This window comes from Parasteatoda tepidariorum, chromosome 3 (assembly GCF_982258835.1).
Source record: "Parasteatoda tepidariorum strain Cologne lab strain chromosome 3, Ptep-v5.0, whole genome shotgun sequence".
Lineage (NCBI taxonomy): Eukaryota > Metazoa > Arthropoda > Arachnida > Araneae > Theridiidae > Parasteatoda > Parasteatoda tepidariorum.
The window spans coordinates 110,775,444-110,797,252 of NC_141757.1; the positions used below are offsets into that span (position 1 = coordinate 110,775,444).

Consider the following 21,809-nt stretch of genomic DNA (forward strand, 5'->3'; position numbering starts at 1 on the left):
CCGAGCCCAGTTCACGCAATCTTTTCGGATGGAAGGCCAAACAAACCGAGAACATATTAGCTTAGAAGTCGCACGAATACCGGGGTGAGACAAATTATGCAGAGAAACAAATATTTTCTCGCGAAAAGGTTGCGATATAAAAGGACGCGCTGTACCCGTTGATAAGTCGCAGTAAATAGGTAAATCACAATGTGGTAAGGTAATTTTTTTCAACTGCAAAACTTCGGAATTTTCCAGTAAATTTTTCAATTCCGAATCGGTTTGCTGCGCTTTAGCGAGACCTTCGTAATCTACAGAGCTGGGCATGCTTATACTCTCGATTCGCGAAAGCACATCAGCGGCAATATTCTCGGATCCTTTTATGTGGCGTATATCAGATGTGAACTGAGATATGAAATCTAATTGTCTAGATTGTCGTGGTGAATATTTATCCTGGCGCTGACGGAGTGCGAATGTCAATGGTTTATGATCGGTTAGCAATGAAAAATTCCGTGCTTCTAACATATGTCTAAAGTGCTTAATCGCCGCATATGCGGCCAATAGCTCTCGGTCATAGGCGCTGTAATTTCTTTCTGTTTGCGAAAGTTTTCTAGAAAAAAATGCGAGGGGTTGTAAATTTTCGTTAACTAGTTGCGACAGTGCCCCGCCGATTGCAAAATCTGACGCGTCAACTTGTAAAATTAATGGCGCGTCTTTCGTTGGGTGAGCTAAAAGAACTGCGTTCGCAACTAATATTTTGCAATTCTTAAATTCGTCTTGCGCTGCTGCTGACAAAACAAGCTTTGTTTTATCGTTTTTCCTTGCTCCCTTTAAGTAAGACGTTAAATGTACCTGATTTTGGGCTACATTAGGTAAAAATCTACGGTAAAAATTTAAAAAACCTAGAAACCTCTGAAGATCTTTAATTGTTTTCGGAAGTGGAAAATTAAGGATCGGCTCGACTTTGTTCGGTAGGGGTTTAGTTCCATTTTCATTAATTAAGTGTCCTAAAAAAGAGATTTCGGTAACGCCAAAAACACATTTAGCAACATTTATTGTTAGACCATACGAATTTAACCTTTCAAAAACAAAACGTAAGTGAGTTTTATGCTCGTCATCTGTTACACTAAATATCAAAATATCGTCCAGGTACACGTAACAAAATTTTAAGTCGCCTAAAACCTCATTCATAAGCCTTTGAAAGGTTTGTGCAGCACCACAAAGGCCAAAATTTAAAAATGGAAATTCGAAAAGACCGAATGGTGTGCAGACCGCAGTTTTCGGAATATGGTCTGGGTGTACCTGAATGTGATGATAAGCACGAACGATATCGATTTTTGAATAAATCTTCCTTCCGCTCAGCGTATTATTAAAATCTTGCAAATGAGGGATAGGATAACGATCCGGCTCTGTACGAGCATTTAATTGACGATAATCGCCTACTGGGCGTATGTCACCAGAGCTTTTTGAAACGACATGAAGAGGTGATGACCACGCCGATTTTGATGGTCGGCAAATACCCTGCTCAATCATGAATTGAAATTCCTTTTTTACCTCTTCGTATAATTTAGGGCTTAATCGTCGTGGTTTGCTGTGTACGGGAGGTCCATTCGTCTCAATATAGTGGACCGTGCTATGCTTAATATTACTTAAATTAGCTTTCACTTTTAATAGGTCCGGAAATTCTTTAAGGATATTGATATATGGTGAATCCTCAGCAATAAGCTTTACCGAATAGTAATTGACACGATTAGAAATTGAACCAGTGCTGGACAATTTTGTAACATTATCAATAAGCCTACTGAGTTTTAAATCAATTAAAAGATCGAAATTTCTTAAAAAACCTGCTCCTATAATGGGCACGGGCACATCAGCGATTAGAAATTTCCAAGAAAAATGCCGCCTAAGTCCTAAATTTACATGCAATAATTTTGTGCCATAAGTAAAAATTTTTGAGTTATTCGCTGCAAATAATTGTAAGGAGTCAGATTTCATATTTTTAGCTTTAGACGTCGGTGGTATGCATGAAACATCTGAACCCGAATCTATTAAGAATTTTAAATTTGATTTATTATCGAAAACATGTAAACGGCATGAGCGAGCGACTGTCGACAAGTCTTGATCGACAGTCGCTATTGTAAGTTTTCCTGATTCGTTGATTCTCGAGGAAAAGAGCAAGGTTCTCAACACTTTCGAGCATTGTTTTTAAATCGCGCATGGTAAAAACAATAACCAGTGGTTCGATTGCGAGATGTGCTACGGGAAAAACTGCGCTCCCTAGGGAGAGGATTCCTGGAAAATGGATATCTTGTTTTTTCGCGAGATAGTCGCTCAACCTGTTTACTCAAAGCAGCGATTTCGCTACGTAAAGCCCCAAGCTCTCCTAATGGAGAGGAAATATTGTTGGGGTTGGGGGGTATGCAGGAGAAGATCGCTCCACAGCAAACACGTGATTATTTGGGGTTGTGCGCACTTCCGAAATTTTGTCGGCCATTTTCGCCAAATTATCGAGTGATTCGGTGCTGATAGATAATATCGCTTGCACTTCGGATGGCAATCTTTGTAGCCATAAAGTTTTCAGAAATTCATCTGTAATACATTTCCCTCCTAATTCTCTCATTTTTCGTAGCAGGTGAGACGGTTTGTCATCTCCTAAATGAAGTTCGGAAATTAGTCTGCGGATTTGTTCATGCTCTGAATCTGAAAATTCTGTTATTATTCTGGCTTTTAAGGCCGCGTACTTATCTAATGCGGGAGGGTTAAATAAAATGTCGGAAACAGCCGATAACGTTTCAGGATCAATAGAAGAAATGAGATGATTGTACTTAGTGATATCACTGGTAATTTTAGCAAGGGCGAAATTACTTTCTACTTGAATAAACCAAAGTTTAACATTATTTTTCCACAACGGCGGAATTTTCACCGCAACATGCGACACTTGAGACTCTGTAGTCGGTACGTTACAGTCGGTATTTGTCTGGTCTTCCGATCCGGGCATTTTTTAAGAAATATAAACATAAATTGATAACCGAAAACACCTAAATTATGCCTTACTGTCGAGAAATTTATAATGCTTTAAATAATATCATTGAATCATAATAGAAATTTAAAAGTAGCTTAATAATCCGTTGTCGGATTGAAACCAAATAGGTTAGGCGAAATTTTAATAATGCATAAATAACCAAAAATTGAAGCAATAAATATTAATAATAAAATAGAAATAGCATAACGCAATTACAGACCAATCGCAGATAGGAAAAAATAATCGATCACATACCTGTAAATTTCCGCGATGAAACCATAATCCTCGTGTGTATCCATGCGCACATATTTAGTAAATGGAAAGAAAATAAACAGAGGATAGCGATTAAATTTCATTATATAATGTATTTTTATGAAAATTAGGCATAGCTGTTGCGTTTAAAGAAAGATTATGACAGATCGAATTAAAAAATCAGAAGAAGCGAGAACAGAATTAAGGGTCACCAATGAGGCACGTGGGGTACAACGTGCCCAAAAAGAAGAAAATAAGTTTTTAAGTTAAATAATATGAAATCACCAGCTAGCCATAATATTTAAGTTTAATTTAATATCTAAGGAAGGTTACATAATAATTAGTTAATTAATAATAAACACAAAAATGGTAGAGTACGGCACATCGCCAGGAACATTCACTAAGCCATATGTAAAGCAGACTGCGAGGGAAGAAATGTTTTTCTCCCTGCATACCAGGGTTGCCACAGTCAAGTCCTCCGCCAAATGGCGGTCTTATCTTAAGCGTTACTGCCCATTTGGCGGTGCCGCCGCAGACTAACTGCGAAAAATCAAATTACAATTATTCACAAACTGTGACTGCAGCTAACCACCCTCCAGGTGCTAACATCAAAGGCTGCCGAAGGTCACAGGCGTGAAGGTCGACAGACAGTGAGGCGTCACAGGAGAGAGGTCAGGGGGTCGGCCTAATTTTTAGGTCACAATCCCAACAGAATATTGAGAATTCGGTGACTCAATGTCACAATTAGTTATCTCTTTTTATTAATATACACCATGGATGACTTGTGCACATCTATACAATTTAAATTATTCATTCATATATACTTATGCGGAGTTTTGTCCCCTACACAAAGAAGCCTTGCCAAACAGAAAAAGACAGGCATAAATTTATTTATTTATTTACTGGTACACATGCATGCAGGCTTGAGTGCTCAATTATATATGTATGGCTTATAAGCCTTTGTCCTCTAGGCTATTAAGACATATAGTACAATTCAAAGGACAGAATGAAGATTCATCCAAGGTTACTGTGGGATTTGAACCCGCTACCTCGACACTACAGAGCGCCTGGACGGCGATACTGATCGTCCAAATCATCCCTGTGCTATCTGAAGATATTGAGTTCGAATTCCACAGTAACCCTGAATGCGTCTTTTTGATGTCCTTCTTTAATTTGTGCTATTTGGTCTTTTACTTGATAAAGGCTTATTAGCCGTGCTTTGTAATGAGCACGCAAGCTTGCATCTGCATGAGAAACAATAAATAAATACAAAGAGGCGTCGGGGCGTGCCTGGCCAAGCAGTATCGCCCACGTGTAAGTAGCGGGTTCGTATCCCTCTTTTACCCTGGATGTACCTTCGTACTTACCTTCTCCGTAATTTGTCCTTCTACTTGACAAAGCTTTAGAAGCCTTAATTGAGCACACAAGTCTGTACCGTTAAGTAATAAAGATGAATCCAGTATTTTTTTTCTATTCTGTTTCGCTGTTTTTTTATTTTTTTTTATTTTTAATATTCTGTTTCGCTGTTTTTTTATTTTTTTTTATTTTTAATATTCTGTTTTGCCGTGACATTTAAAACCAAGAATCTTCCCATCGATCAGTAATAGGAATGTATATTTCCTCTACGGGGGGGGGGCGATAGTACGGGATAATTAAATGGCAGTTTTCACCAAGAAAATGTTAAACCTCGCTCGAAATAGAGACGTTTATTTATTTATATTTTCAAATTTAGACACAATAAAATTATGTGTTTTTATTTAATTGTAAATTTCATTACAGAAATATTGGGTGAAAAATTGTAATCGTAGTCACATAATCTATAAAATGTGAGAGGGATATGCCCCTCTCCCCACCCCCGGTTCCGCTGTCCCTGAGGGGGGTGCATAATAGATTCTCACCTCAGCACTGGATTGCATTTCTTATTTTTTTATGTTCTACAGTAATTTTCAAACATAATTATTATTAATTAATTAATAATTTCTATATTTGAACACAATTAATATTATTAATAGATATCTTCAATCTATTTATTTATTCTTATAAAAAATATACAGGCTTGTGTAATCAGTAAAGTACGGCTTATAGGTAAATTGAAGAATAGGTAGCACACGTAGGCGAAAGATAGATAGAAACAGGGTTGCGATGAGATTTGAACCCACTACCTTCATGCTGTAAAGCTTTTAGCGGAACATTGAGATCACTCATCAAGGGTGGCCACTTTTTCAATTTGACATGAGCTTGAGAACCGTTTTTTGTATGGAGCGCACAATCCTGCAGTTATGAATGAACAATTCATGAATGACTGATTGAGAATAAAGTCAAGATGGTGTTAAGTCTGAAATCACGTACTCTGACGAAGACGGTTTCAGGTTTAATCCCTAACTCATTCATGAACATAAGCACTTACAAAAACGTTTAAAAATTTTTTTTAAAAAAAACATACTAGTCCTTAATTTAGAACTTCAATGCGGAATATTTCTTGATTATTTATTGTTACATATGGTAGGTAGGTACTTTATTAACGTCGCACTAGCTCAGTCTGCGTAGGGACCGAGGGTGTGCGGTATTGGTCCTCGTTAAACTGTGCTACCGTAAAGTGCTCGACTTCGCGCGCAGGTCGTCGGGCTACCGAAGCGGGGGTGCCATCCCCTCCGCAGAGGCTCAAAATTGCGATTTAATGTCTTCGGATCATCCTCCGGGATGTTTCGCAGACCGTTGCCAATTGCCCATTGTGCAGCGCTAGTGCGACGTTGTTGTTGTTGTTGTTAATTTACGTCGCACTAGCGCTGCACAATGGGCAATTGGCAACGGCCTGCGAAACATCCCGGAGGATGATCCGAAGACATGAAATCGCAATTTTGAGCCTCTGTAGAAGGGATGGCTCCCCTCCTTTGGTAGCTCGACGACCTGTGCGCGAAGTCGAACATTTTACTGTAGAACAGTTTAACGAGGATCGATACCACGCACCCTTGGTCCCCCTACGCAGGCTGATCAAAGTGGTCATCCACCTGCTTATTGACCGCAGCCAGTGATTTCGGTGTTCTATTGGGAACCGTGTCTTTACTATCAGACCACTGCGGGACTATATTATTTCATATATAGGCTTGGGTAGAAATACAAAGCACGGCTTATAAGTTCTTGGCAAACAGAAGAACCGATAGCATTAATTAGAGAAAGACATCACAAAGATACTGCCAGTTATGCGGTGGGTTTCGAACCCGCTACCTCCACTCAGCCGAGCTTTCAAAGGATCGGCAAAACCGTGCGACCAGGGAAATCTATTACGTAATACAGATTTCAGAAGTTTGGAAAGGTATTATCTAATCGAGTATCGATTCTACTTCCGATACTTTACAACTTGCGTTGTAAAGGGTTTCAAATCGATGAAATTGAGACACCGGAAGTGCATCTATTAAACAATTCAATGCCCCTGACTCGTGTAGCATTACGTTTGAATTTTTGTAAGTTCTAGCGTTTTTAGAGTTTTCAATAAAAAAAAACGGTAAGTGAAACTAAACTGTTATTATGCTTTTATATTATGTTTTGTGACAAAATTATTTTGAGAAATCATGCTTGTTAATTATAATGCGTAACTATTTTCTTATTATGAACTTTCGATATGAATTTCATCAACAACCTAAATAAGTTTAAAAATATTTCATTTATAAATAAATCAAAATAAATTAACCTAGTGTCTGATATTATTTATGTTATAGCCTATGAGTATATATTGCTCTGTTTAAATTAATACTTTGAAATTAATTTTGCTTATGAACTGAAAAGTTAGCAAGTTTCAATACTGTTTTTAGCTTGAAAGGCTTAAAGCAATGTTTATAAAAAATTGTTTTTAATAAATTTATGTGCTAAACACACCAAAAAGTGCGTGAGCTTTTTATTGGCAATGTTACGAAGTAAACGGAAGTAAATATGAAAAGGTTTGCATTTTTTATATAAATTAGCGTATGATAAGATTTACTTTTAATTTTCTTTTTGTTTTTCCATCACACAAAGTTTCTCAATTTTTTTTTTAAATTTAAGATTAATTTGATTATTTGCACAAATTAACTAATGACTACAATTTTTACATTCCTTGAGTTTGGTGCAGTACAGCTGCATCCGGTCCTTAAGAAATTAAACTAATCATTCAATTCAATTCTACGTGTGCACATAAATGTAAGTATTTTAAAAGGTATATAAAACTTAACTGGGTGTTTGTATGTACTTAAAATACGAATAAATACAACACAATTTAAAAATCAAATTCATTAGTTTTTCACGTATAAGTTTTTAAAAGAACAAAAAATTCGCTACACATAGTCAAGTAGTTAAATATTAATTGTTGAAACATTTTTGAAAAAAAAAATATTCACAGTAAAAAAAATAGAGATGAAAGTAAGAAATAATACTGTGCGATCTCAAAAAATCAAAACTATTGTACTACATTTAGTTATTTTCAAGCTTAAAAGTGTAAGCAAAAATTATTACAATTAGCGAAAATAAATGAGGATTACTATTAATTTTTGAAAATTCGAAACTTGAACATAATAAAAGTGCGGGAATGATATACATTCTCTACCAATAATTATAAGAAATAAAAGTATAAACAATACTATGTGATCCAAAAAAAAAAAATTATTAAAAGGTACGTTTAAATAATCAGTGAATTAGATTGAGCTATTTTTTAAGTTAAAGTGCTGACAAAAATTTACCTATGAGAAAATGAGCAAGAATTGTTTTTCTTCCCCGCAGATTATTTCTAAGATTTCTAAACATACAAGGTGATTGATTATAAGATAACGAGTTCTTATTGGTAATTACTTCCGAACATAAAGCAGAAATTTAGTTAATATTAAAGGAAACCAAATTAAGGTTTTTGAAGAGAAATTTGGAAATTTTAAAAGTTCAGAAATAAACATTTTAGATAAAATAAAAGAGTATTTAATTTTGAATTGAATGCAAAAAAGTGTTTTTAAAGGTATTAAACCTGATGTTAGAATGAGCATTCTTTTATAAATTCTTTAATGTATATAATGCTCATAATTTACTCATTTGATGAATCAAAATTTTGCGGTCAACTTCTTACTAATTTAACAAGTTTGACGGCTGAATTCTACTCTTATTACAACGCGTAGTTTTTTTAGCAATACGGTTAAAAATAGATGACTCTATGTTAAATCTCCCTTTTTTTTAATAAAATTATATTTTGAAGAATTAAATATTCTGAAAACTCAATATTATACAATTTTCATTTTTTTAAAATTGGCATTCCTTTCAGCATCCTTTTATGTGAGATTCCTGTTTTCAAGATATTTTCCTATAAAATAAATGTGTTATCTGTATAGTTATGAAATCAATTATTCTACAAATTATCTACGCAATGTGCAGGTGAACAGTTTTCGAATCAGCGACGGATCATGGGTTAGAGTCCCCTTGCCATCAGACTAACCGTGGGAGGTTCTCGTGGTCTTCCTCTCCAAGTAACGCAAATGCGGGTTAGTTCCATCAAAAAGTCCTCCACGAAGGCAAATTTATCCCAATACTTGATCCAGGAGTACCCTTATCTTCTGGATTGGGTTCAAAATGACAAGGCTACCGAGTTGAACAATAGAAGTAGTAAACCCGAACATTGGGTCGGCTGTTCAACGACGATTATAAAATTATAAAACTACCTAAATAATCTTCACATCATTTGCCAGGCAATCTGCAAATTGTCTATTAAGCACTTGTTAAAGTGAAAATAAGGTCTTTTTAGGAACAACCGCAACGTTACTGTACGCAATCAGCAAAATTTTATTTATTTTTCGCTGTTTAAAAAACCAAATGGCTACAATCGAGCAATCAACACTTTGGATAATCGAATCAATCGTCAATTACTTGAGAAAATATGATACAACCAATCAAAAGATTTAAAGTATTATTGCAATTGATGAAATAAACATGTCATTTACTTGTTTTTTGATATCTGAAGAATAAAGTCAAAATAATTAAATCAGAATAAGAGAATCAAACTTTTGAACTTTAACGATGAGGAAACCGTTAATGGGCACATTACCGTAATAACCTAGTTTCATTCAGCAGCTTAGCTAGGTAATGATTAACACCTTCTGAACTTCAGTAATATCCAATTCATATACAAATATTTGTATAACATAAAATTATATGTAACCGTTACGTATTCGAGTAACTCAAGGTTTTGTGTGCGTCCATTAGGTTAGCGTTTTTTAAGACGCAGTTTGCAAATACTTATGGTCAGGAGTGGTTTATTAACAGGCGATACTGGAAACCTTAGCCCTTTACTAAAATGAGACACCGGTGCGTGTTTAATGTTTCTTTTTGTGGCTCAAATTACAAGCGAAAATATATATATATTTTTTTAATTCTTAAAAAAAAAATTCTTTCCATCGCTCAAATTATAAGCAAAAATATCTTTATATTGTTATTTTTTAATTATAAGAAACAGTCTAATAGTTACTAAAAAAATTTGTTAGAGTATCGGAATTATATTTGAACTAATACATAAAATCAAAAATAATAAATAGTTAGAAAAACATTTTTCTCGTTCACATTCAAAAATTTATCAATAATTGATTTTAAAAATTAAAGAAATTCCAATCATTAATAACTGTTTCTCTTAGATCTAAATAAAGTGCAAATTCGAAAAATATTGTCTGAAAGGGAGCCGTGTTTTGTTAAGTTTACTTTAAAGCAAAGACGCCGGTGCATTTCATAAATTATTAAAATTCTAAATTAAATATTTTTCGGTTATTTTGACCTAAATTAATTCAAAATAATAAGAGAAGTATGGAAAATATGTTCCATAAAATGTCTACGTCAAAGAGTTCAGGCTCAAAAGGAATTATTTCGAATAAAAGAGCCTTTGAAAACATTCATAATTTATTTTATCTCTCAGACATTCCATAACAACTGCATGCAGCTGGCTGATTTTAAAATATGGTTATCGGTCCAATCGAATTGTGGATGCAAGAACTTTTCATAGGCACATGCTCACATTTATTATCCAATAATACAATCTCATAAAATTTAGTAATTCATTAAAACCTCGATTGTTAATTTCATTCGATTTTCTGTCAGCTTTAAGGAGCGTAATTGTAGGAGCACCAGGAAAGAGTTTTTAATAGGAAGTTTTAATAAGAAACAAAAGCTTTGAGGAACAAGGAATAAAAAACTTCGATGACGCTTAGCGGTCATAATGATGGCAATCAAACCATTAAATTACTAACAAATATCAATCAAAACAAAAATTGTTTCTGAACTTTTTATCTCGTTAAAACTTTATATTTTACTTCGAGCTGAGAGAGTAAATAAAAATAATAAAACAATTTGTTTCACCCTAATGAACTAATTTTCAGTGCTACTGCTATCACTATCGTAAACTACAAATTGAAAACACGCTATTTTCAGGTTTCCTTTTATTTATATCGAACAAATAAGCGTAGCATAAGGAAATTTTTTACTTATTTTTACAAAAATTTTATCAAAATAATAGGTTGATACACTCTCTAACCTTAGTATGTAGTTGCTTCTCATTCATCTTTGATTTTCGTTTTAGCTTAAAAGTCAATAATTTTTTTGAAAAAAACATTTTGTTTTATATAATTATTATAATTTATGAACGAGAATTTTTGTTAAGATGTCAATCTTAGTGAAATGAACATTACTTGTATTTGAAAAATAATCAACTGTGCTGGAAAAAAATGTTTAGGAATATAGAATGTGACACATTTGTGAACAATAAATGAGAAGTTATTTTAAACAATATATAATGATAATCTTTTAATATATACAAGTTCAAATTATTTTATTATATAACGGGAAACAGTTTATATATCTTGAGTCTTTTATGCTTTTAAAAACGCTGATAAAAATTTTAAGATTTATGTCAGGTAACTTCTAATCTTTTTTTTTACTTTTGACATAATCTTTACTTTTGACATAACTCAAACATGAGCTTATAACATAAACATCTCGAAAGAGAAATATAAATATTTCTACAACAATGGATAAATATTCCATATTGAAAGCAAAATAAAAAATAAAATAACTTAAAATTCCGAAAACTTTCGAACAAATTGGGATTCCGAAAAAAAAATATCGTTAAATTAACGAATGAGAATATTTTTTATTTTTCGTGCCAAATTTCAACTCCGCATTTGCATTTTAGTACGCGGATCAGTCCCCCTGGTATTTTTCACTGTAAAAACAATACCTACAACGACACAACAATTTTATTGTTCAAATATTTTTTGTTACAACATAAATATTTTATTGTTTTTCGTCTTAAAACATTCAAATTTCTGCCTGAAATTAATTAATTTTTCTTTCCCTACCACTTACAAAAATCTTTCTAAAAGTTTTTAAGTTACTACTTGAACTAATAATTGCTTTTTTTTTTATTCCATCGCTTTCGTAATTTGAAGTTTTTAAGTTATGTAGTATTGCACCGTATCAACAAAAGTATCATTTGCAATCTACACATCTAATTATATAACCGATAAAATTTAACAATTGCAATCTTTGAATAAATTGAAGTATTACAATAGCAATCTGACTTCGCAAAATTTGTAAAAGTTTAAAGGCCGTTTGACGAATATTTAGTTATCTGCGATTAATTGTTTAAAATGCTTCATCACAAATAGTTTTTTAAGAAAAATAATTCGAAAAAAAATTCATGTTGTTGCCAATTATAGAAAAATCTTATCTCAATCTATGTATTATGAACTTTGAAATGAGAATTGTCATAGAACATTAGTTGAATAAAACTTTCGCTTAAGATTACATTAAAGATAATAAAAAAAGATTTATAATATTTGATATCCGAAACATTTTATAATTAACTAGATGAAGGAATTGTAATCAATATTTGCAGAATCCGCTTAGATATAAATAAACATTTTAAAAATAAATAACTAAATTTTAAAAATCAAATATCGGAACTTGTGAAGCAATAGATTAAGGTAAACTAATTTCGAGAAATTTTAATCTATAAAAATTTCGTTCTGTAATAATGACTAATGAATAGAGTTTTTTATACTTTTTCCTTGCCACAAAATATCTTTTTAAGAAATTAAAAAATCAACCACCACAGAACTTACTAGTGGAAGAATATAGAATAAAAGAAATGAAACAAAATTCGAGTTAAAAATTCTTCTCAAGTCAAAATTAAATCTTTTTCGAATTGGTAATTGAATTTTTTTGAATTGGTAATTGACTTTTTTTGAATTGGTAATTGACTTTTTTTGAATTGGTAATTGACTTTTTTTGAATTGGTAATTGACTTTTTTTGAATTGGTAATTGAATTTTTTTGAATTGGTAATTGAATCTTTTTGAATTGGTAATTGAATCTTCTGAATTATTATCTGCTAGCAATGGACCAATCTGAACCTCAATGCCGAACCAATGCCTTTTGAACTACCATGTGGGACGCTGGGAAGCCTTCGGAGTTGACAATTAGTGACTAGGATATCTTTATGACTCAATTAACACTAATATTGTTGTACATTAAGTCTCGAATAGGGCAAAAAATTCAAAGCGTCTTAAATATGTTTGCAGTAATTTGTAAAAAAGTTGTCAACTACCATTATTGAGAAGTGTTCGAACACTAATAACTCTAAATTAATATCATCCGCAGCTTCAAAGAACCAAAAAATAAAGTTTTTCTAAAAAGCTACAAATATATATATATATGTTTTAATTTTTAAAAGTTAATTTTACTTGTGGTAATTTTTAAAAGTTAAAATTTTTCTAGGTTCCAGAGGAAACCAATTCAGAAAATTCTATTCTGGGCGGTTAAGATAAGAATTTATGTCCCATATTTTGTTTTGTTTCTTTCATTCGTATTATTCCTTATCGTAACTTTGTTTACAAGTGTACTTGTGCAACCAAAGGACCAAACAATAACAAAAGAGAGCAAAAAAAAATATTCTATATCCAGGGTTCTGTAACGATCAACTGTCACAGCGGCAACACCGATAACTAAATAGACAAAAACTGTTTAAAAACAAAATTCCAGAAAGAATGAATGATGTTAACTTCGCCTCTTCGAAAACGAACAAAAAGAAATTAAGAGCTAATAAATGCGAACAATATTCAGCATGGAATTTGTTTCATAGAAAAATGAGAACTTTTACTAATAATTTTATCCTTTTGTTATTCATTATTCGGAGAGTATTCAAATTTTGCTCCTAACAACCCGGTATAATTGCATATATAAAGTAAGGATCAATGAAATCACCATAACCATAACATCATAAACAAAACAAGAGTAAACATAAAAACAAAACTTCCATTGTACTTGTGCAAATGAGAAATTTGGGTAAAAAACGAACACAGTAAAATGGCCCGTGGATAACTCTCAAATGTTTGTTTTTTCAGTTACGTATAACATTTTAATCGAGATAAAATCATATTCCTCAACTTTATAAACTGAATGAGGAAAGAATAAAGGAGGAAAAAGAGATATTGATTTTATTGTGTAAAAGTAGTAGCCTTGATTGAAGCGTTTTTTCTCCGTTTTTGTTAACATCATAAATCAGTTAAAATCACACAGCTGAAAACCTTCATTTAACTTTCAGCAGCAATCGTATCGCCGTTTTCCAAAGCTTTCAGCGGAATAGAAATTGGGCTCACTTTTTTTCCGAACTTTTGTTTTTCATTGTTTTAAGAAATATGGTTTATAATTCACGTCTTAATTGCAATCAGTTTTGCTTTCAAGAAAAGTCTAGAAAAACTATTCCCCAATTCGCGTTATTGTGAAAATTCTTTTAATTAATAAATTATGCAACTAATCAAAACTTACACTGAAATAGAAACTGTTCTCAACCTTTTTACCCATATTTTATTGGGTTGTTCGGATAGTAATTTCTTTTTTTAATGAAAATGAAAGGCGATTTTCTTACTGTGAATAAATATTTTATTGAATCATATATTGATTATTCTGGTCCAATACCTTCTGCCATCTTTCTGACAGAAGCGTAATCGTTTTGTTCTTTGATGGCAAAAAAACCTCCTTAATTGAAGTAAAGAATCAAAAGGAACATAAACTATTTGCTTTGCATATACTGTACTTGTTGAAATATTTTGCCACGTTTCTTCCTTGTTATGTTTGTTCTATGTTATATTAAACTATTTGTTTGCTATGTTTTACCGTCTAAACACTTTTGTAGAAACCACTACATTGTTGTAGGCAATCCATTTCTCATCGCCAGTGATGATACGCTTTAAAAATTTAAAATTTTCGTGACATCAGAGAAGCGTTTACAAACATCGACGCGACGGCAAAAATTTCTTACCTTAAGAACGTTGAGCTTAGAGCTTTTAAACCTTATGCTTTTTAAATGATTCATTAAATTTAATGTCTTAGCAATCTCACAAGCTATTTGCCAATCTTAATTAATGCCTTTATTGTCTTAGTTAATGTCTTTATCAGCTTAAATTGGCCTTGATGCATCTTCGTACATCTTAATCAAAATTTTGCCGGATCGAAATTTTATAATGTTTTGGCTCTGGTTTATCCACGATTTGGCTCCACACATCTCCACATATTTTCTTGACAATAAAGAAGTAAAATATGCCAAATATTCTGCTTTTCACTATCCATATATGAAAGCGCACAAAGCCAAAACTACTACATAGAATTAATTGAATTTCTTCACAAGCTAGCCAGCCTTCTTACTATTTTGCTTCCAATAAAACAAAATAATTTCCTACTTTAATCCATATAGTCCAGGAAATTCTAATTAATAACTTATTTGATATTCAATTAATCAATATTTTCACAAAAATGGAGTCCTATAATAATTTAGTTTCTCCTTTTTTTTACTTTTTTTTAACACATATAGTTCATCATACAGTTTGATTTGTTACCCTGGATATGTAGTAGTACATCTGCCTCTAGTTTTTCGATACTCAGTGAATCCTTTGACTTTAGCAAAGGTTTTAAGGCAAATATAATGATATCTAGAAACAATACTGAGAAACAGGTATAGAAATGTCACCTATGGAAAAAGCGCGGCTTATTACTGTTGACACGAGCCCTTCGATTCGACGCTTTGATATTATCACTAATATTCTTTATATATAAATAAAAAAACATTTTATGATTTGTTTTGAAACTCTGCTTCTTGAGCTGTAAAGCGTTTAGCCCAGGTTTGAAAGAAACATGTCAGTACAATTTAATTTCTATTTCTCGCTGTTACGATTTTGATCTTTAATCTGGCTGCCTATCTTCTTATAATCGAAATTTTAAAAATCTGAATTTGCACTGAATAAGAATTTAAAAATGGAGGGAAAAAAATCGGTTTTAGGCCATAATTCCAACAATAAAATTTTATTTTGTTTTGATACGACGATAGATCCCCCCCCCCCAAAAAAAAATCTGAACATCTGTAGAATTACTATCTCTCTAAGACAAAAAATTTTCTGTTTAAAAGACTTTATTTTAAACATCTTTTTCTCTAATTTCAAACTAAATCATTTTAGTTCATTAGTTTCGTCATATAGTTTTATTTATCTACATTAGTTTCGTCATAATCACTCATTTCGTTAACCCAATTGGTATACGCAATTTAACTTTACTTTTTAAAGGTTAAAATGCTAATTTCTTGACTAATAAACGTTCTTGTTCCCACTTTTCACACATCTACAAACTACATTTTCATTTATTCATGAATGCTTGTAATCTTTTAGAAGGTTATTGCTCTAAGTCACACAAAAAAAACTACCTATATAGTTCTTTCTAAATTGCTAACTACTTTAAAGAAATGTAAGCGTCTGAAAACTTAAAAGACATACTTGCCAGAGTAACTCCTTCTAGACATTTCTAGTGGAAATGACCTTGAGAATTTGAATTGAAGAACAAGGTTATTCATTACTTATTCCAACTTAAACCAAGTGGCTTATCCAGAATGCATGCCGAATTGGATAGCTTATTTCAATTAAGGCTGCAATCTAACTAGTTGACTGATTTTTATCTTTCACTTCCATTTCAAAGCGCTTTTATGTGAGATAGGCCTAGGTTTAACCTTCTTTAGATATAACATGGGGTGCCACGATATCTCAATGATCATTTCCTTTCTTTTTTCCCCGCCAGACTTAGTTTGTATCACCGTTTTAATAGCTTAGTTAGAATACATTTTTTTTTTAAAATACAGAGTGTTCCTTAATAACCACCCTTAATATATATTTTTAGAATCATACTTAAAAATGAAGAAAAGTATGCATGTTCGGAGTGGCAAATAATTATTTCTAATCTACGAAATATAAGCTATCGAAATCTAAAGATTCACTAATGAAGAAAACAAGATCGAATGTATCGAAACCTATTTATTCATGGAGAAAACAATGTTGAAAGGCGAAAGTTAAAAACACCTCCAAGTCTCCTCCTAAAAGAAACAACTTTCATTCTGCCCTCCTCTTTAGTGATTCAACAGATCTATTGAGCGTTTTTGTTTGTTCCTCAGTTAATCATAAATTTGAATCTCCCTACGCAAATACATTTTTTATTTTAATTTGTAATATGTATAAGGGCGGTCATTTCGGAACACCCTACATGGTTTCTACATTGTAACATTGTAGTTTTAGTGTACTTTTCTGATGCTTACATTATAGTCATTATTGTAATTCAGCATGAGTATTAATTAGATTGGAAATTTCTGTTAGCATCATAAAATTATATGATTGCAATTCAGTATAAGATATAAAATAAATTAAGAAAACGAACTAAAATAAACTAAGAAAATGAACTTGGTCGCGCTTTCTTGATAAAATATAAATACGATATAAAGTCCAAAAAGTATGCATTAAGAGAAAGAAAATTATTATTTAAGCTAGGAAAGGAAACAAAGTTTGAAGAATCGCTATTGAAGAAGGCGGTATTAAAATTATCAAAACCAATTTGACTACTGGAAAAGACGTGTTCCTAATAATCACATTCCAGCTCCTCTATTTCCTCCAGCATTCTATTTTTGATATTTTTAATTCTTGTCTTTCTCAATGATTCATCAGATTTTAAAAACATTGTTTTCCCCTTTACATTTCATGTGCATACTTTTTTTTAATTTATTTTTGACAAAAATTCTAAAAATATTTAAAGAGTGGTGATTACAGAACATCAGTTTTCCTGTACTTTAACAATAAAAAAACATAAATTACAAAATCAAAAAATTTAACCTATCAAATTTACTTTCAACAAAAAACTATATTTTATAATCATCTAATGTCTCATACTGTTTTCAATTTCAGTTTGTGGTCAAGATGACATCTTTTCAAGCAAAGAATCCATCGGCTGCCAGGTTTATAAAAATGCTCTTCATTATCGTACTAGCTATTATACCCATATTGGAATCTGCACGCATATCTCCACAGTTTATGTCTGGCGGTCAGTCTTTTAACTCCTTACAACCACAGCAACAATGGAGCGGTGATAATATGCAATCAACAACCAGATTTTCATCGTTAATGAGTGGTTCTGACAATTCGATTATAAATCCTTTAAGTTTTCCTGGAATGGGTAAACTTCGTCTTTTGTCAACGCTGTTTACTGGGATGCAAAATACTGGATTGGAAGCCACAATAGCCGGAGAAGTTCTTCAAAGAATGATTAAAACGTCCCTGAAAGAAATTATAGTGCCTTTTAAACAACAAATGTTCACCAGATTTACTTAAATACCTTCTCATAATTGCAATTTCGATAAAGTTTTTATTTATTGACTGCTTTGCATCGAAATTCAGTTAGCTTGTGTAATTTTATGAACTGGTCATTATTCATTCTCTGAAAATAGCCATTTTGATCATTTTTTCCCCTCCCTTTCACCTTAGCAACAATGAAAAAATGAAGATTTGCAATTTAGAACATGGATTTTTACAGTCAAATATGTTTTTATTTCGAAAATAATTGTTCCAACTCTTTCAGAGATGTGAGAAGTCTGTCAATGCCGTAATTCTGAAATGAAAAACCCTAGATTTGAGGTAACCAAGATTCTCTTAAATGTCTTAAGTTTAAAAACATATTCAGTATTTCAAAATGGATTTTATTTATTGACAGTTTTATTTATTTGATTTTTTTTTTCATTTGATTATTGATTGGTATATAATAATCTTTGAAAATGGCCATTGTTCTAAAATCGAATTAATTTCCATCGCATAACTAATAATTGGAAAGCGGCTTTCTTGGCATAGCAAGAAAAAAGGAAAAGAGAATATTTACGATATGAAAGCGAAATGTTTACAGTGGTATAGTCTAACAGTGGTTTTTATTTCGAACATATTACCTCAAGATTTTCTAGAGCTACGTGAAGTGACTTCCGTCATTCGAAGTCATCAAAGATCTGATATCTGTCAGTGGTGTTAACTGTAGAGCAAAACACTAGATTGGAAGTTACCAAGGTTTTCTTATCTACTGCTTGCTGTGCTTCGAATCTGTGCTTCAAATTGAATTTTATTATTTTATATCATTTGATTGATTAGTATTATATTTATTTTCTATAATCCCCATCGTTCTAAAATCGAAACAATTCCCATTGCATAAGCAATAATTGGAAAGTTGTTCTCTTGACATTGCAGCTACAAGGGAAACAGTGGTTTTAATTTCGAACGTAAATGTCCTAAATTTTACAGAGATGCGGGAAGTGTGTTTTCAGTCAGAGCTGTTATTCTGGAGCGCAAAACACTCAATTTGAAGCCACCAAGAGTTTCTTGAATATCTTCATTTAAAAACCTTATCAATACTTCAAAACAGATTATATTTATTGGCAGTTTTATATTATACGTTTTAATTTTGATTATTAATTGGAGTAATATTCTTCCTGTGAAAACGGTCATCGTTAGGAAATTAAATTCATTTCCATATCGAAAACACTAATTGGAAAGTGGCAATTTGCTATTAATATTCCAATTTTTTTTCCCCTGATCTTCGAGTATTGGCTCTGTTATTATGAACACAAAATGCTCCAACTTTTCCACGGATATGCGAATGCTAAAGAAGGTAAATTCAATCTTCCATGCTATGCACAATGCTATGTAGTGCAAAAACTGGATAGAAGACCACTACAATGGCAAACCTGTTCTGTCAAAGAGAAAAGCATAAAGACATTTTAATTTCTTTAATAAGCTTTCAAGACAATTTTTTTTTCTTACTTTCCAAGTTGCATCATTTCAATTCTGTGCAAGCTAAAACCAATGTATTGAAATTTAGTTAGTTTTTTTTTATCTTGAATGTTTGATGGTACAATATTAGTTCTTTGAAAATGTTCGCCATTACCTGTTTTATACTTTATTACAATTTTGAGAGAATAGTAATAGTAACATAATTTTTTTTATTACAAAATTATTTATTTTCTTACATCTTGAAACATCCCATTATGAATAAATTTTAGAAGAAAAAATCAGATATGAATTGTTGTTGAAATCTTTTTTGTGGTTTAAAATATGCATTATATCGCACCCCGACAAGAACAGTGTCATTACTCTAAAATGCAGCATTTGAGAAAAATCAAAGAATACTATAAAACTTGTTCGGAAATAGACACAAAACTGACACAACTGCCCTCAGCTGGATAAATTACGAGTCATACATATTTTTTATTGACATAACCTCAAAACTACTGTTTTTTGACTTTTGTCACTTTTCTTGCCAAGGTGCGATATATTGTTCATGACGGTATTGCTGTAAGTAAAAATTACTGCAACTAAATCACTTGGATACCTGCAAGCGATATTAGCGTGGGCAAATCGTGGCATTCACTTATGATATTGTGTGTGCTGATAGTTTTTAAATGGGTGAAGAAAACATCTGTTTACATAAAAACGAAATAAACTATAGTAATATACTGTTAAATATTAATATTTTTTGACAATACATCGAAATATAAAAATTCTTCTATTATCGCTCATTAGTGAAGAATGCTCCTGTTGGCGACAATTCGGAAATGCAGTCACCCACAGATGATCCTATAACCCAAGAGCTCCTAAATTGCAAATAATATTGGCTTAACCCTGGATAGCCAATAGATAACGTTAGATAAATCAGATGAATAAAGAAGTTATCAAGCCCGCTAGTAGCAAATATTTTTAAAGAAAATAATAAAACAAAACGTCTTTAGTTTCCCAGAAAAATCTTCTAATAATGATTTTAAATATGTAAAATATTGTAACAAAATATGTAAAACATCGAACAAAATATGTAAAATATTGCATAAGTGTATATTGCCGAACTACTGAAAAATCAAGGTAAGTGTCAAAAATTTCAACATTGAGATTTTTATATACGTGACTTATTTGGATGGTTAGCAGCATACAGCATATTGAAAAAGAAAAAAAAATTCAAAAATAAATTTTGTTTTATTAGTTTTTGAAATTCTATTTTAGCTTTCATAGCATTAGCAATAGAAGGAAATTTGTTGTCAAATCACTTTTCTTTAAAATTTACTAAGATTTTGGTAATTAATCTTGGAAATTGATATTTCAGTCTTGTTTCTATATAAGATATCTTAAAAAGAATCCGGCGAGATTTGAATGAATTTAAATTACATTTTGAGACGGAATAGAAATATTTTCTCAGTAAATAAGATTTGTATCAGCATATTCACATTATATTAAGAGAACGTTTGACACACAGGCTCAATTGACACAAAATATGAACTTATAGTCATTCTACAAGGTCACGCTTTCCCTCGTTTTTCTCTTGTCACCTTTTGAGAATATTGACTTATTTGTTGGATGTTTTCCTGAACCGTTATTCCTTACAGGAAGGATCTTCCCTGGAAAATGCCTCATTCTATTCAATGCAAAACAAGTGGTTTTTCTGCTGCATACTTTTTTTCTTTATCTTTAATAGAACTTTTACTTAGAGAAAATTAACCTAAGAATAAATAATTAATGAAAAATAACCTTTACTTATATTTTTAAAGCAAACAATACTTTTAAGAAGGAGAAAATTACAATTTACAGAAAATTAAATCTGGGTCTCGTTCGGGGCCTCCTTACCAGACGCGTCCCACGGATCACCGAAGTCAAGCATCACTGGCTGCGGTCAGTGTGCGGGCGGGTGGCCACTATCAGTCTGCGTAGGGACCGAGGGTGTGCGGTATTGGTTCTCGTTAAACAGTTCTACCGAAAAGTGCTCGCCTTCGCTAGCAGGTCGGCGGGCTACGGAAGCGGGGGGGGGGCATCCTCTCTGCAGAGGATCAAAATTGTGATGGCATATCTTCGGATCATCCTCAGGGATGTTTCCCAGACCGTCGCCAATAGCCTATTGTGCAGCTCTGATGTGACGTGTATATATATATATATATATATATATATATATATATATATATATATATATATATATATATATATATATATATATATATATATATATATATATATATATATATATATATATATATATATATATATATATATATATATATGTGTGTGTGGATTTCTGTTGGAGAATCCCCGTGAGGAATCTCAATTCAAAGAACGTTAATTTGGAAAGATAAAGTAGTTAGGTTTCAAATATTCGTACAGAAATTTTACTACAAGTTTTTTAGTTTC

General features: G+C 32.0%; 2 protein-coding genes across 2 annotated transcripts; one reads left to right on the forward strand and one right to left on the reverse strand.

Moving 5' to 3' along the window:
• Nucleotides 1–2,362: 2,362 nt before the first annotated feature.
• Nucleotides 2,363–2,977, reverse strand: LOC147814164 (uncharacterized). The gene has a single exon (XM_087160237.1). The coding sequence runs from the start codon at nucleotides 2,975–2,977 to the stop codon at nucleotides 2,363–2,365; it is 615 nt and encodes a 204-aa protein (XP_087016363.1).
• A 3,612-nt stretch (nucleotides 2,978–6,589) lies between these two features.
• Nucleotides 6,590–19,657, forward strand: LOC107444499 (uncharacterized). Its single transcript, XM_087159936.1, has 2 exons — nucleotides 6,590–6,755; nucleotides 17,514–19,657. The coding sequence occupies exon 2, from the start codon at nucleotides 17,526–17,528 to the stop codon at nucleotides 17,934–17,936; it is 411 nt and encodes a 136-aa protein (XP_087016062.1). The 5' UTR covers nucleotides 6,590–6,755; nucleotides 17,514–17,525; the 3' UTR covers nucleotides 17,937–19,657.
• Nucleotides 19,658–21,809: the final 2,152 nt, after the last annotated feature.